General features: G+C 45.5%; 1 protein-coding gene across 1 annotated transcript; it reads right to left on the bottom strand.

Annotated features, from left to right (window-relative positions):
* Positions 1-653: 653 nt before the first annotated feature.
* On the bottom strand, positions 654-2,198 carry LOC147708646 (endogenous retrovirus group PABLB member 1 Env polyprotein-like). Its single transcript, XM_086925376.1, has one exon. It carries the CDS (start codon positions 2,196-2,198, stop codon positions 654-656), a length of 1,545 nt encoding a protein of 514 aa, XP_086781502.1.
* Between the last annotated feature and the right edge of the window lie 15,235 nt (positions 2,199-17,433).

The raw sequence follows: 17,433 nt of genomic DNA on the forward strand, positions 1-17,433 counted from the left end.
TTGATGTACGGAAAGACATCCTCGGAATCCCCGCTTCAGGCCCGTTCCCACACACATTTACAGTTGAAATCCCCACCCCGGTCACAGCAGGTGATGATTATCGCGCAGCTGGACATTCCGCCGATTCACGGAATGTATGAGATTGATCGGGTCTCATAGGGTGGGGCTTTGATCGACTCGTGGATCCTTTGATGGGGGATGCTTCCTACTGTACAGGGGGGGGGGGGGCAATAAACAGCATCCGCAGGGCCAGGTGGCGGCCTGGGAACGAGTAAGACAAACGGGTACAGAGGAAAGGGGGTTTTATCAAAGGACCCGGGATCATGAAAGGAACGAACGGAGGTGTCGCGCTGGGAACAGGATGGGGTTCCGAGGCAGTGCTGCGCTGAAGAGGGGTTTATGACTCAAGGCATGTGAGAGCAGGGGCTGTCAGCGTGCGGGGGATGCTTGCGAGGTCAAGAGAGAGAGAGAGAGAGAGAGAGAGAGAGACGCGCTGGCTATTTGTGATGGGCAGAGGGGCCATGGTACTCAAAATGGCTGCCGCTTACGCGCACGAATGGGCTTGAAAAAGGGGGCAAGATGGCGCCGATAATGTTGATGTTGCAGCCTAACTTTTAACAGTCCTCCCTTTTCAACATATCTAGCCAGCTTGTCTACTCTATGTCGATCCTCATCAAATTCCTAACCTCGGCATCATATAATGCTCCCATGCGTTCATTTCCAAGGTCCACAGTCTTAGGGCAAATACAACTCATACATAATGAACACAGAGGCGGCAGGCATTGAATTCCCAAGCATAGTCCACATATCACAACTACGGGAATCTGGATAATAGAAAACAGTCTCCAGCCCCAGTTCTTAACAGTACTCCAGAACCATCCACCAAGCAACCATTCTTCCTGCTCCTGGTGGACTTCTGAGGAGAGCCTGTGGAGGTGTTCAATGGCCTTGTACACTGAAGGTGAGTTGTCCGGTATATATGTACAGCAGCTGGACCCAATAATGCGGCATGCTCCACCACGGTCCGCAAGAATCACATCTAGAACAAGGCGGTTCTGGAGAGCCACCAGGCGAACCGCTTGAAGCTCGGCGGTGTTGTTAGCAAGGATACCAGCTGTGATGTTCATTGTTGTCTCGACTGCTTGAGTCAGATGTCGGATGGCACGGCTGTTTGCCATCGGATCCCAGAGCGGAACAAGTCCCTTCATAGCATCGAGGAACTGTGCTCCTGTTGAGTCGGCTTGTTCAATGTCCTTGGCTCGCTTTTGTCTATGGTGATTTGCTGGCGCCACATAGGTTGGAGAAAGGACGAAGGAGATGAAACAAGTGCCCCCCCAGCCTTTGGGGAGCCAGGTGTAAGCTTTTGTGCCGCAAACAAAGTACATGTTTGGAGAGGATACAAAGGAAGGTGGGTCAGTAGAGTCCAAAGTCCTGGTGAAGCGGCAAGCACTGCGGCCTACCAGCTGTGACCCGAGCCCTTCTATGCACATATGGCCTGTGACGTTGATGACAGATAGAGCCACAGTCAAAGTGGCAGCTGTTCGCTTCCGTAGGTAGGAGAAAGTGGGTCTGGTTGGATTGTTGAACACCTGCATTTCAACTCGTTCTTTAGCAGGGATTTCCATGTGGATAGAATCGTTGGAGGTCTGCGGGCAGAAGTGTGTTTTTGTTTTATTTCGCCAGACCTCATGGTAGAAATGTGTCATGGTTTTGCTGGAGGTGGCATTGTCCTTATAGCTCTCCTGCAGGAGAATCAGCCAAGCAAGGCAGGAGCCGTGAATTGAAAAGGGTGAAGGGATAAAAGGTATCGAATGTCCAGTGGCGTGGGGTAGCAACCCACAGATCCAGCAGTTGGTGGCATTGGTGGCGAGATTGTGCTGGTGCAGTAGCTGTACAAAGGAGTTGTTCCAGAACTCCTTTCGCCTTTCTCTGAGTTGAGGAGAGAGCGAGATCAGATAATGTTCCTTCATGGTAGTAGGCTGGGCAGTGGTTAGCAATATCTGATGAGCAGGTGTGCTTTCCTCCAGGATCCAAAAGCAAGTCATGAGGAGGAGGCAAAAGAGGGATACAATGAAGAATGCGATTGTCTTTGATTTGTGAATATTGTCAGTCTTTGGGTTTCTGTAGTGGGTATTTCCAGTTGCTTCCATCATCTTCTTATTTGGCGCTTCCGTCATCTTCTTATCTGGCGCTTCCATCACCTTCAAGGTGCTTGGTAGTGGGCAGAACCACAGACTTCGTTTAGCTTCTCTCCGGGTAACCCTTGGTGGTGTTTAGGTCACCGTTCTGAGATTTTAACTTAGTCCGTGGTCTACTTAGCCGAAGCTCCCTCCTTTCGACGCAGAAAATACCCTTCTCTGGATGGCACAGTGGGATCAGAGAATTTTGCGAGTTCAAGTGCCTCGGTATCGGGATAGCAGTTTAGAGATGGTCGATCCTTGTTCAGGAGCTCTTCCTGGTTGTCGATGCTTTCTGTTGTGGCCAGGGTCGAGGAGACCTTCTTGCAGTGGTGCGCGTGCAGCCAGTGCCGTTTCCCCTCCACTCGAAGAGCTGTCCGGGTGGTGATCAGTACTTGCCAGGGGCCCGTCCACCGGGGTTCCAAACTCTTCGCTCGTTGAAAATTCCGGACTAATACATAGTCCCCCGGTTGGATGTCGTGGCCCGGACCCCTGGAAGCATCGGGGATGGCCTGCTGCACCTGCTGATGAATGACAGACAGAGTTTCAGTCAATTTATACAGATAATCAGACATTAGGACGTCCGGGACGTCATGAATGGAAGTTGGTTTCGGTGCAGACCAGACGCTCATGGGTCGACCGAAAACAACCTCATAAGGTGTCAAGTGATGTTTGGTGGGGGTGGAACGCATCGATAGCAATGCCAGTGAGAGGGCGTCTGGCCATTTCAGACCCGTGGTAGCCACTATCTTGGCCAGCTTAAGCTTTAGTGTGGCATTGTGTCGCTCAACAAGTCCAGCAGACTGGGGGTGGAAGACTGCGTGGAACTTCTGCTTGATACCCAGCCCCTTTAAGATGAGCTGGATGACTTCGGCTACGAAGTGGGGGCCATTGTCGCTCCATAAAATTCGACAAAGGCCGTAGCGAGGGAAAAATTCCTTTAACAGTACTTTTGCAGTGGCCATAGCAGTGTTGTCACGGGTTGGGTATGCTTCCACCCATTTGCTAAATGCGCATACCACAACAAGTACATATTTCAGGCCTTGGCATCTGTCTAGCTGGATGTAGTCCATCTGCAGGACTTCAAACGGGTGATTGGGGACCCCAAACCCTCCCCGGGGTACTACAGTTCCTTTCCCGGGGTTATGCTGCAGGCATATCAAGCATTGTTGGACCAGACGTTTGGCGGAGTCTGTTATTTTGTCGTTGTGCCAAACTCTGGAGACAAGTTCAATCATGGGGGCTGATCCTATGTGAGCAGAGGAGTGTGCCATAGTCAGTATGGGAATCAGGTAGGAGTCAGGTAGCAACCACTTGTTCGTGTCTTTGGTCCGCCAGCAACCTTCATCGTCTTTCAATCCCACCCGCGCCCATTCAGTCAATTCGTGTTGCGTGCTAGCCATTTGAATGCCTCTAATAGTGTCCCTAGCGTCGGTCCATTTCTCTGCTTGTGACCTGGTCACGTAGATATGTGTTGTCGTCCTATTTTCAGCTGTCGTTCGAGCAGTGAGGTCGGCTAGTGCATTTCCCTGTCCAATAATATCTGTCACTTTCTTGTGTGCCTGGCATTTGATGACCGCAAGTCTTTTGGGGAGAAGGACAGCTTCGATCAAGGCGGAGACTAGATCTCCATGTAGGATGGGAGTGCCGTGTGAGGTCAAGAATCCCCTTTCCTTCCAAAGGAGCCCAAAATGGTGAACCACCCCGAAGGCATACTGGCTGTCGGTATATATGTTCGCTGTGATTCCTGCTGCTAGGATGCATGCTCGTGTCAGGGCAATCAGCTCCGCTGCCTGTGCAGATCGCTGGGTGATGCGGGCTGTCTCGACTACAGTTCGGGCTGTGGTGACTGCATAGGCAGCAGAAGTGGTGCCATCGGGGAGTTTGATGCAAGAGCCGTCCACCCACAGCTCTCCGTCAGGGTCAGGAAAAGCTGTGTCTCTGAGGTCAACTCTACTTCTAGTCTGTTCGTCCGTGAGGGTCACACAGTCGTGTACAGGGGGCACATTGGGATCGTTCTCTGGCAGGGGTAACAGAGTCGCTGGGATCAGTGTGGTGCATCTTTTCAGGGTGATGTGGGGTGCGAGCAGAGTCAGTTCGTATCCAGTCAGTCGTGCACTCGTCAGGTGTTGCGTCTTGGTTTGGTTCAGGAGGATGTCAACTGCATGGGGTACTAATACCGTGAGGGAATTCGAGAGCACGATCCCCTCACTCTGTCGGATAGAGATAGCAGCGGCAGCTACAGCTCGAAGGCAGGCAGGTAAGGCTCTGGCTACGGGGTCAAGAGTGGCAGAGAAGTAAGCGCACGGTCGTTGTTTTGGGCCAATGGACTGGGTCAGGACGGATAAAGCACACCCCTCCCTTTCGTGAGTGTAGAGGGAGAAGGGCTTGGTATAATCAGGGGTACCTAGGACAGGGGCTGAACAGAGGGCATCACGCAGCTCTATGAAAGAGGATTGGCATTCGGGGGTCCAAGGGAGTGGGAAGGGGACATCTTTAGCTAGCAGAGAAAGCAGCGGTTTTACAATGAGGCTGAAGTTTGGTAACCACTGTCGGCAGAAAGAGGTGAGACCTAGTAGGGAGCGGACCTGTTTCTGAGTCTTGGGGACAGGGGTTTCAAGAATGGTTTGGATCCGGTCGGGAGTGAGTTTCCTTCCGTCTTTGGACAAAAGGTGGCCTAAGTAAGTGACCTGGGGTTGGCAGAATTGCAACTTCTTCTTGGAGACCTTGTGGCCATTTTCCGTAAGGAAGTGCAGGAGTTGAATGGTGACTGCTAATGGAGTGGTGTCGGCTGCCAAAAGGATGTCATCGACGTATTGGATCAATACCACTCCATCGGGTAACTGGACCTGATCCAGTTGCCTCTTGAGGGCCTGGCTGTAGATGCTAGGGCTTTCTGTGTAGCCCTGGGGTGCTCGACAGAACCTATATGAGCGGGCTTTTAGGGTGAAGCCGAAGAGATATCGGCTGTCTGGGTGGTTGGGGATAGAGAAAAATGCGTTTTTGAGGTCGATAACAGTGAAGGTGGTGGCAGTAGAAGGAATCAAAGTCAGGATAGTGGTGATGTCTGAGACTACGGGGTACTGGGGCACAACCACTTTGTTGATCTCTCGGAGGTCGATGATGAAGCGGTATGCTTTCTCATCTCCCTCTCCTTGTTTCTTGATGATGGGTAAGATAGGGCTGTTACAAACGTTGCTAACTACTTCCTCTACCACTCCTGCGTTTATCAGAGACTGAATAATTTTTACCAATGCCTTCTCGCCCTCGGGCGATATCCGATATTGTGGAAGTTTTGGGAGTATTGCGTCCGGTCGAACAGTGATGTGCACTGGGTCAATCATCATGCGTCCTACGTCCGAATCTGTCTTGGCCCACAGATACGGAGGCAGAGTGTCAAGCAGGGACATGTCAGCGTCATTGATAGAAAACATGCGTCGGGAAGGGCAATGTCTGAGCAGAATGGGGTTGTCATACAGGAAAACTCGAACTCCGTCTTGGGAACATCTAATAGTCGCACGGAAGTGCTTCAGTAAGTCAAGTCCCATAATGGCGTCAGGGGTATTGGCAGAAAGCAAAAACGTCGTGTCAGTGAGGTTGTTCTCTAAGTCGAAGGAAATTGGAGTGGACAAAGGGTTAGTGGAGGGCGTTCCATCGAAACCTATCGATGTCACAAGTGAGCCAGACAAGGGTGCCCTTGGAATCAGTCGTTTAGATAACGCACTACGTGTTGCGCCAGTGTCTACCAGAAATGGAGACTTGGTACCCAGGACCTTAGCGGTGACATAAGGACCTTGCTGGTCAACATAGAGCTCGACTGGATCCCTCCCTTGCCCTTGGCAGTCCTATGCGAAGTCGTGGGCATCATCACAGTCAGACTGCTGGTACTGATTTTGTCTGGGTCGGTCGAATGTATTCGGTCTGTTTGGTCTATCGTTAGTCGTGTTATTTGTGGGCCCTTGTTGCTGTCCTCTATTTCTTGGCCCACCTGCTACGTCCTTGGGATCCCTATTTCTGTTAATCTCTAACAGGACCGGGCACTGGGATTTCCAATGGCCGAATCCTTTACAGAAAGCACACTGGTCCTCGTTAATGTCTGTACGTCCAATGCGGGATGTCGGGTTGCGGTCTTTAGGAGGCACGTTCCTAGGGGCATTTGTCTGGTAGTTTCCTTTGTATTGCTCTCGTCCTATAGTCACCCCTTGCAGTTGTGCAATCATCACCCTCTCTTTTAAGTCCTTCTTCTTTTTCTCTGTTGCTCTATCGTTTTCATTTTTCTGGTGTTCGTAATATTGGGCCATCTGAAGGATAGCCGCAGGTTTGGAGGCTGCCCAACTACTCTCGCTGGCCTGTAGTTTCTGGGAGACTTCCGGTGACAAACCCTTAACATAATTCTGGACAAACAAGTGGTGTCCGGTTGCAGTGGTCAGATCCTGGCCGCTGTAATCGGAGAACACCGTTTCAAACCGGGAGAAGTAGTCCGATACATCTTCCTGGGGTTTCTGTCGACAAGCCGTTACTATCGACCAGTTCACTTTCTTTTCTGGAATCAGGGTTTTCAATTTCTGTACAATCTTGTCTGGGAGGTCTAAAATGGATTTCAAGGGCTTCCGTCCGGGTTCTCGTTGTTTATCTATGCCATCGAGTTGTGACCAGGTATGTCCGAACAGCTCAAGGTGGTCGACTTTCCGGATTTGCTTCCACACATCAGCTGGCAGACATAACCCGAAAAACAAGTCGATGTCAGCCAGGGTCATGATCGTTGAACCTAGGGCTGTACCTAACTCGGTATAGAAAGCAGTGGGGTTTTTACGTAAATCGGGCAGAGATTTCCGAAACGTCAGAATATCTTGCCGATCCCATGGCTGGTAGACCCAGTTGTACACAACCCTCCCTTTTGCATCCTGGTGGTTGACGTCATCGTGTGTTCCTAGACCTCGTGGGGGAACACAGTAAGGGGCAGCCTCTCTTATTGGCATCATGGCGCTAGCTCGCTCAGCTTGGGGTTCGGTCGCTACAGGTGTCGTGAGTTTAGCTTCCGATTCCTGTTCAGTGAGGTGGCGGAGAACTCAAGCGTACGCGTAAGGAGGTCCGTCACATCACACTCGCCCTCATCCCCGATATCGACCTTCCTATACAGAGTCGTTAGGCTCTCGGGACCTTTGTCTCGATATCGGTCCTCGTACGCATTCAAGATATGATAACACAGCCGTACGGCAAAATGTCGTCTGTGGCTCCCTGCATATGAGTTGAACATATCCGTGATGTACTCTTCACTTTCCTTTCTTTCTACCAATGTCCTCACTACCTTGTCCATCCCTGCTCGCTCATCCTTGCTTAATTTGTTTGTTCTTGCGGAATCAGCCTTCCGGGTCTCAGGGTCATCTAACGTTGCCGCTTGTGCTGTATCTAATACAAGGGGTTCGGCCGGCACAGAGGCCATGGGGGCCGAAGCTCTGGTATTACTCTCATCTGTGCTTGGGTGTGGTGGGTGCTGTGCTAAGGGTTGGGAAGGGGAATATGGAGGAGGCATGTAGATGATCGGAGGACCTAACAAAAGATCATCGCTGGCTCGCTGTTTCAGTGGTAGTTCAGGATAAAGCGTAGAGGGCGTTCTGACCGGACACTGGCTTGATGTTTCTACCTCTAGTTTCTGTTTGGCTTCCTCTTTTTCCTTAATCTCTTCTTCTAGTTTCTTAGCAGCTAGGTGGGCTGCCTTTCGCAGCTCTTTTCCCAACCTACTCTCATTTCTCTTTTTACGCTGTTCGGTTTCTTTGCGCCACATGCCGAGACTATCAAGCATAGTGGCCGTTGTCTTGTGTTTCCCAAGGGCTGTTTCTAGCGCGCTTATTTTATCCTTATCGAAGGATCCTATCAGTGGCCACTGACTTTCTCGATCCTTTTTCGTATATTTATGCCACAGCTTGCTATAAGCTATAGCGATCAATCCATGCTTCGTGAACATGTCCTTATTAGGGGTGCCTTCCGGTGGAGCCGGATGGTTCATCTCTAATAAGCGGTCCGGGCTAAACAGGCTACCAATCAGTGGGGAGAAGACAGGCATGACGGATTACAATGGGGACAAAAGTCTGCACTACCTATCTTATCACCGCGTGCAAAGACTAGACAGAATATTTCTATTCTTCGTTGTTTCCAGGCGGTGAATACCTCAAAAGAACCAATATCGAACAGTCAATGTTCGGTCAATCAAACAATCAATGGGGAGAATAAGTAGGCACAATGGGTTACAACGGGGACAAAAGTCTGCGTTACCTATCCTTCACTGCTTGCAAAGGGAGAGCCTGTTGTTTCTCCATTTACAGACAGCGAATCTCCAAACAAATCAACAAAAGAGTAATACTAGTATTTTCCAAACAATCAAACAATCATTTCGCAATTCGTCGTGTTTACACGACCTTACCCGGACCGCATGGACAGTTTCTTGTCTTCCGAATCCAGCGCCCGATCGTCCTCTATTCTTCGTGATCCTCGCGGCACTCCTGATGGTTTCCAGTCAGGACCGTAGATCACTCGAGAGAGGTCTGTTCGGAACCAGTGAAGTTCGGATGATCGGCTGTCAGACGAGGGTCTATCGGACAGGAGCTCTCCCGATCGTTGCAGTTGTTCACTCTGTCGTCGGGACCTCTCCCACTGGATCCACGAGTCGCTGATGGGCCCCACGTTTGGGACGCCAATTGTGGAAAAAGGTATGGGCCGATGACCTTTTTTCAGGGTTGCCCGGCGTTAACCGCCTCTATACCCACTCAAGTTACCAAACAAAGAGGCAGGCGCTGGAGACTGGAAGGCAGGAAACAGAAGTTTATTCCGACGGAGCAGAACACATCAAATCAGACAACAGGGTATCTGTATCTTCTTGAGGTGCTCTAACCGCATCTCTGTGGCCTGGCCTCTTATACACAAGTTTATTGTTTTATTGCATAAAACACATCTCTGTCAACACTTTGATGTACGGAAAGACATCCTCGGAATCCCCGCTTCAGGCCCGTTCCCACACACATTTACAGTTGAAATCCCCACCCCGGTCACAGCAGGTGATGATTATCGCGCAGCTGGACATTCCGCCGATTCACGGAATGTATGAGATTGATCGGGTCTCATAGGGTGGGGCTTTGATCGACTCGTGGATCCTTTGATGGGGGATGCTTCCTACTGTACAGGGGGGGGGGCAATAAACAGCATCCGCAGGGCCAGGTGGCGGCCTGGGAACGAGTAAGACAAACGGGTACAGAGGAAAGGGGTTTTATCAAAGGACCCGGGATCATGAAAGGAACGAAGGGAGGTGTCGCGCTGGGAACAGGATGGGGTTCCGAGGCAGTGCTGCGCTGAAGAGGGGTTTATGACTCAAGGCATGTGAGAGCGGGAGCTGTCAGCGTGCGGGGGATGCTTGCGAGGTCAAGAGAGAGAGAGAGAGAGACGCGCTGGCTATTTGTGATGGGCAGAGGGGCCATGGTACTCAAAATGGCTGCCGCTTACGCACACGAATGGGCTCGAAAAAGGGGGCAAGATGGCGCCGATAATGTTGACGTTGCAGCCTAACTTTTAACAAGCTAAAGGGGAAGGGTTGGCAGGACAATAAGAACTTTAATAAAAATGAATATGTCAGCGTGGTATGATAAAAACCCCCCTGGCCCCGTCCAATCATATTCAGTATTTCATCAATTTTTGCAACTTTGAGGGTGGGACATGTAGAAATAAAGACTATAATTAGAGTGACTTAAGTTAGTAAGACACACATCGATGCTGAGAGAGAGAGAGGCAAGAGCTGCTAGAAGAAAAGAGGAGAGAGCAGACTGGGAAGATTCAGATCCAAATGACAGCCTGATTAGATTTGAAGATTCGAGAAGAACATCGAGGAGGGAAAGAGTGTAAGAGAGGGAAGCGCCCTGGTGTATCGGGTTTATAGAGAAGTCTAGTAAGTATCTGTCCTGTCCTGAACCTGTTCTATAGTCTACGTCGCCTGATCCTAATTCAGGAGACCCCCACCAGTCCTTCGGTCAGAGGGGTAGTTTTCAGTATTTCTTTAGGTAATTATCATTCTGTCTCAAATTTGCATATTTCTTTGCAAATGTATTTATTATATGTCCTTTTGTCTCTACCTCTATCCACTCTGTTTGCATTTAGTTTTGTTGAATGAATTCTGTGTTAATGAATGTTCTTGCTAAATTAATTTTTCTCTCCCAAGTTAAGAATGATGGAGTTTGCACTGTGAATCTGTAATATGAGCGATCAATTTATGACTGAAATCTTAGATAAAGCTTATGAAACTTACCCAGAGTCTGTGGTTATTTTACTGAGATCTGTGGATTAGTTAAATAGTTGTTAATATCACCATCAACTTACTCAACTAATGGTCCATCGACCAGAGGGAAGAGTGTTGATTTGTGAAGATTAGTTAGCCATTGAATTGTTAATTTAAACCGATTTGTGGTTACAGGGAATTAACTAATTAGAACTTAAGTGAATTATAAAACTTGAACCCCCATCGGATTTTCCAGGGAGTGTGAATGAACACATGGGTAAATGTGTATGGGCCCCATTGAAATACTTGATTTAGTGAATTATTCAACATTGGCCTTCTGCTGGATCAATGGCAACACTATTTTGTTACTGTATTGTTTAGATTCTGTTTTACTTTACATAGTCTTGTGTACCTGCACATACTTGTGTATCTCTGCACATGCTTATGTTACTGTGTACACACTTATGCTTCTCATTTACTGTAGAGTGTTGTTCAGCACACACCCTTACGTTTGTGTACACAAACACATCTACACACTTGCTCAGGTAGTAGAGGACACCTTTGTTTTTATACACCATTATTTCCCCACACACATGTGCTACAGTGCTTACAATAATGTGCACAGATGTGTGATTGATTATGTAGACAGATTTCGACTCCTGTACACAAACACACCAGTTTCACATCTATCATTTTATACCTGCTATAGCATAGATGCCTATTTATTTAGACATAAACCCCCACACACACACACACTGCTCCCTGCCACTACCTGTGTTTCTGTTTTCCTGTGCACTTTATTCTTTTTCTGTAACCATGCTTGGGTTGTTGTGTACACAAACAATTTGGGATGTTTTTTGGCTGTTTGTCAGCCTGTTGTATGGCCTGCTAGGGTCATTTTTAGGTCGGACATTCATGACCTCTTGTATATACTTTAGTATATATACTTTAGTACATACTTATATGAGTATGTACTTTGTGGGCTCTGACATCAACTTTAGGACTTATCTGCTTTCACTTAGGGACTTTTTTTCTGTTCATCTGCCTCTATTTAACTGGCTTGATAGAAAACGACCAGCAGAGGTCAGTAAAATACCAGAATCACTTTAGCTTTCTCTAGATTCCAGTCCATAGAACTTGTCTTCCATGAGCACCCGTAGACAATAATATTTTTTTGAAATCTTGTATTTTCTGTGGTAAGTAGACATAATATCGAAATCAAAATATAGAATAGCCATAATATCGAAGTCAAAATATAGAATAGACAAAATATCGAATGGACAGAATATAGTGGTGAAAAATATCGAATTGAAGGTAATATAATATCGATTTTCAAAATATAGAAAGTCAACATATCGAAGTATATAATATAGGAATTAAAATATATCAAATTTTTTATAATATCGAATTTTTAAAGTGTTTTGTATGTTAGTATATGTGTGAAAAGTGAATATTATTTTTGTAATTTATTTTAAGTAATGAATGTTATGTTATTTAATTTTTGTGTAATTTAATTCTGTGGCGGGTTGTGGGTTTATAGGGGAATAGGGTGGGAAGTAATTTAATCATATTAAATTAAATATACATTTTTAGAAATTACTAATTATTTTTAATTTAATTTTGCGTTTTAGTTCTGTAGCGGGTTGTGGGTTCATATGGGAATAGGGTGGGAAATAATTTAATTGTAATTAATTAAATATTTTTATTTATTTATTGGTATTCATTTTTTAATTTATTGTTAATTGGTAATTGATTTGTATTAATTGGTAATTAATTTGTATTAATTCAATAATTGATAATTACGATAATTGTATTAATTTATTTTCTGTAGCGGATTGTCGGCTTATAGGGGAATAGGGTGGGAAGTAATTTAATTGTAATTAATTACATATTAAAAACTACTTTTTGTGTATTGATAATTAATTTACTGTTAAATTATTATTAATTGGATTTAATTTATATTATTAATTAGGTTTTGTTATTGAAAATTAATTAGTTGTTAATTAATTATGAATATGTAATTAATTTTAATAACATATTTATTTGTATTTTTAATTGATTAATTATTACATATTAAATCGGTAATTAATTTTTTATTGGTATTGATATTTAATTTATTTGTATTAATATATTAAATCATTACTTTCCCTACTGTTAAACTCACTAGAGTGGGAATAGTAATTTTTACCCCTAGGCTATCCAACGCTTTCTCTACTGTTGCACTCTCTGGAGTGGGAATAGTCATTTTTACCCCTACGCTATCCAACGGTTTCCCTACTGTTGCACTCTCTGGAGTGGGAATAGTAATTTTTACCCTCCCGCTATCCAATGCTGTCCCTACTGTTGCACTCAATGGAGTGGGAATAGTAATTTTTACCCTCCCACTATCCAATGCTTTCCCTACTGTTGCACTCACTGGAGTGGGAATAGTAATTTTTACCCCTACGCTATCCAACGCTTTCCCTACTGTTGCACTCACTGGAGTGGGAATAGTAATTTTTACCCTTACGCTATCCAATGTTTTCCCTACTGTTGCACTCACTGGAATGGTAATAGTAAATTTTACCCTCCTGCTATCCTATGGTAAAAATATTGTATTTTTTTTATCAATATAACGTAAATATATATATATGTATTAAAAAATAAAATGGTATTTTTTTTATAACTTAAATTAATTATTTAATAATTTTAAGGTTATTTAAGTATTTTTAAGTATGTTTTAGTTAATTATATTTATTATTTCATTAATTTAAAATGACTTTTAAGACATTTAAAAAATCGATATTTTGACTAACTATATTTTTTTAAACGATATTTTTGATTCAATATTTTTGTACTTACCTGTTTGTTGATAGGAATTCGATATTTTTGCATTCTATATTTTTTCATCGATATTTTGGTAATTCTATATTTTTGTATGCGATATTATGTCAGTGATCTATTTTCAGTATTATGACCACCGAAGGCCCTGCTATTATATTAAAACACAGAGCTTTGGACTATACCATTTCCAGCTGAAAGACAATATTTCTCTCCATGTGTTCCCATACCTGGCGTGTCACGCAGTTTGTTGCTTACTTTTCGTCCATGTTAAAGAACAGTAGATGTTTCAGCACCCAGGCTAATGTGCTGCATAGCTAAATACATATAAAGTCCCAAAGGTGAGAACAATTGCATTGCAAATGCATGTTTTCTGTTAATTTCCCTGATATTAAAACAAAGGTTGTCTGCAGCAAGCACAAATCCATGCAGTATTGCAATTTCAAAACTGCCCCAATTTTAAAACATGGGCTATTTTGTTAGGTATTTAATTCACTAACCAGGTGGTTTTACCATAAATAATAGTGTTTCTGTAAGAATGTGTTTTGGAACATTCAGGGCCTGATTCCGATCCTGGATTTTTTTTTTCCATACAAATAGGATTTGTAGGTTTTTTCCATACAAATTGTACAAGTCCCTTCCAAACCGTGTAGTACGATTCGTACGGGAAAAATACATACAGATCGGCCCAATCCTTACAAATCGGATCGGGAAAAGCTGTACGACACGGACTTGTAAAGAAGACCATACAAATTGTAAAAAGGCTGTCCAACCCGTCAAGTACGATTCGTACCAGTTTGTCAGCATACGATTTGTATGGAAAATGGCCTATACACGGGGAATGACTCGTACCGGGCAACGAAGCGAACCCCTATACGCCTCATACCCTGGTATGACTCGTTCTGGGGGTACGACTCATACCGGGGTACGGGTCGTATTGAGGTATGAGGCGTACAGGGGTCCCCCCACATGCGAGGCAAGTGTATGGTGCGTACACCAAAATCGCATATGTGCGCACCGTACCCCAAAATCGCCCGTGTACGAACTGTACCCCAAAATCACGTAGGTACGCACCGTACCCCAAAATCGCCCATGTACGCACCGTACCCCAAAATCGCGTATGTACGCACTGTACCCCAAAATCGCCCATGTACGCACCGTACCCCAAAATCGCGTATGTACACACCGTACCCCAAAATCGCCCATGTACGCACCGTACCCAAAAATCGTGTATGTACGCACCGTACCCCAAAATCACGTATGTACGCACCGTACCCCAAAATCGCGTATGTACGCACCGTACCCCAAAATCGCCCATGTACGCACTGTACCCCAAAATCGCGTATGTACACACCGTACCCCAAAATCGCCCTTGTACGCACCGTACCCCAAAATCGCCCATGTACGCACCGTACCCCAAAATCGCGTATGTACGCACTGTACCCCAAAATCGCGTATGTACGCACCGTACCCCAAAATCGCCTGTGTACGCACTGTACCCCAACATCGCGCATTTACACACCGTACATACGCGCTTTTGGGGTACGGTGCGTACCTGGGCGATTTTGGGGTATGGTGCGTACATACGCGATTTCGGGGTACGGTTCGTACACAGGTGATTTTGGGGTACGGTGCTTGTAGGGTGCGTACACGACCAGTACCCCACTTTCCGTGTCATCTGTACGCACTGTGCATATGCACCGTACCCCTGTATTCATGGGGTGTACGACATGTACATGGGGGGGTCTGTCTCGTACTGTTTTACGGGCGTACAAGGCTTTTCCCGCACTTTTTGGCTCTTGTAAAAAAAGAGCCGTACTGCATGCCGTTTGTATGAATCGTACTTGCCGGGCTGTAAACTGCTGCCGGGAATACATGGGAACGTCGCGTACCGAGCAATCCGAATCGGAATCGCTTGTATATACGAGTTGTATGGTCTTTTTTACAATTTGTATGGAGTGCGTCTATTTGAACGGATCGTACTTCCTAGGTTGTAGGGGCCTCCTTACAAGTACGAGTTGTATGAAGAAACCGCTCCATACCACGGTTTGTAGAGTGTTTTTCCAGGATCGGAATCAGCCCCTCAATGTGCATTTCTGGTTTTTTTTTCATACACTTTCACGTATTTTATACTGAGCAATGTATTCCTAAGTATACATTAGTGGCAGTCATTAGATATTTACCAGTGTGCAAAGCAATGAGAGTACAATGATGTAATTGGTCAACTGTGCATCCTGTCATGGTTGACGCTAACGTCAATCCAATGTTAGGAAAATTTGAAAACTGACAGTCCAAAGTCATATTTTACAGTTGAAATATAAACAACATTTTATTTCTTTCTGGTTAGGCAATTTGTGTTACAATGGGGTATTTCTCCAACTAAATGGTGCACTGGCCTGTCTAAGTAATAAAATCTGTGTTCCTCTTAAATATAATCTTATATTTAATTATGAGGACCCCAGAGGTTTATTGGGGAATTACTTCCAGAACCTTGTATGCTCAGAAAGAGGCATATCACTTGTGCAAGTATGTAAGCAACGCACATATGGGGCTTCCCTCAGATGTAAACTAACTCACTCTGAAGTTTATCCCTCGCCCTCTCATATACTCTTTCCACCTCTCTCATGTGGTTTGCTTCAGGTCTTCAAGCAGTTTCTTTCCCGTGCCTTTTCAAGATTTCCATCCCGCAAACCCACACATTTCTCCTCTTCTTACTGTGTCTTCTGCGTACACAAAACCTCTCTCTTTGTGCGTCTATAGCCTGCTCTTCCCTTCTTTCTCACATACTCTTTCTGCTCCTCTGCTGGAGTTCATTCCTGGCTCCGTGCACCAACTACCTATCCTTCTCTATCTTCCTTTCTATCTATTCCGTATAGCTCACACCCCTATCTATTCACCATGCCACATAATTCCACTACACTAAAACACCACACATTTTCACAACTAAGAATTCCAATTCAACCCCGGGGCGTTATACAGGTCCCCGCAGTACGGGGGACCCCACAACCTTCAGGGGGCCCCCTCAGCACCGCACTTCAGCTGGAGAGCTCCAGATTGAGTCCAGAGGGGGCCCCTCCACATACTCTACAGGGGGTCCCCCACAAGTTTTGTTACACCACTGATTCAACCCACATAATTCCACTCCACACCACATACATGAACTCCACTAGAAACAAAAATACATACATAAAAGACAGTCACTTAGTAAGCCAGTAGCTCTAACTCTCGCAAATGCGAGACCTATTGCATTGCAATTGCTTGTTTTTACTTGACTATCACACAACGTGCTACACAGTGTTGTGGAATTGCACACACAAACGCACACAAATAATGGGAAAGTCATATTTAAGCAATATGAAAACGTTGCAGGTATAACACAGGCAACACCTCTCAAAATTCGTTTGGGGTGGTTGTAATAATCGACACGATTTACAGGAATAACAAGGCCCCCAAGCTAGAACTGTCCCTTAACCTGCAAATCACTATGATCCAGGTAGGTACATGTTGGCCTCTACCTGCACACTTGTCAAAGTTATTTATTCCGACATATGTTTAAGTCCGTTACAATCAAGAGCAGGGGTAAATCAGATGTTTAAGTTGTTCTAGAAGAGCAGTTCACTGACAGCAAACTACAGTCGCAGGAAATGGCAGATGAGGCGCATCTTGCTTTCCCCCAGCACCCTTCCCACTTCTCTCTTGTGTGACTGTTTCTTTATTTACATTGACGTGTTCTAAAAAGCGAAAAGTGAAGAAGGACTACATGAGCCACAATGTATACGGAAACAGGACTCCATGGCAAAGTTATAGATTGTCGGTGCTATAGAATCGCAAAGGCTTCCAGATCTTCGTCGAGCAATTTCGCATCGATATACAAATAGCAAAGAAACAATGCTTGCCACGTGTGTATGTTACTTTTTTAATTTCAAAACAAACACACATATAATGAGTTTTTAATACATTGAGCGTAATAATACTACTGCTAGCACGCGACTCTTTCACCTGTCAATTATATGCTGCTAGCTAAGTAGATGTGCACTCTTTATCGGTTGGACTGTTGTGAACACTTCGCCAGCACACCGACTTGAGACCTGTACGCAATAGAAAAAGTGTTGCGGCAGGCCGAAAAGTCTGTCTTCTGTGTCCATGGTTCTTAGCCTCTGTCCTCTTTTCATGATT

Source organism: Lissotriton vulgaris, chromosome 6, assembly GCF_964263255.1.
Source record: "Lissotriton vulgaris chromosome 6, aLisVul1.2, whole genome shotgun sequence".
In the NCBI taxonomy this organism is placed as follows: domain Eukaryota; kingdom Metazoa; phylum Chordata; class Amphibia; order Caudata; family Salamandridae; genus Lissotriton; species Lissotriton vulgaris.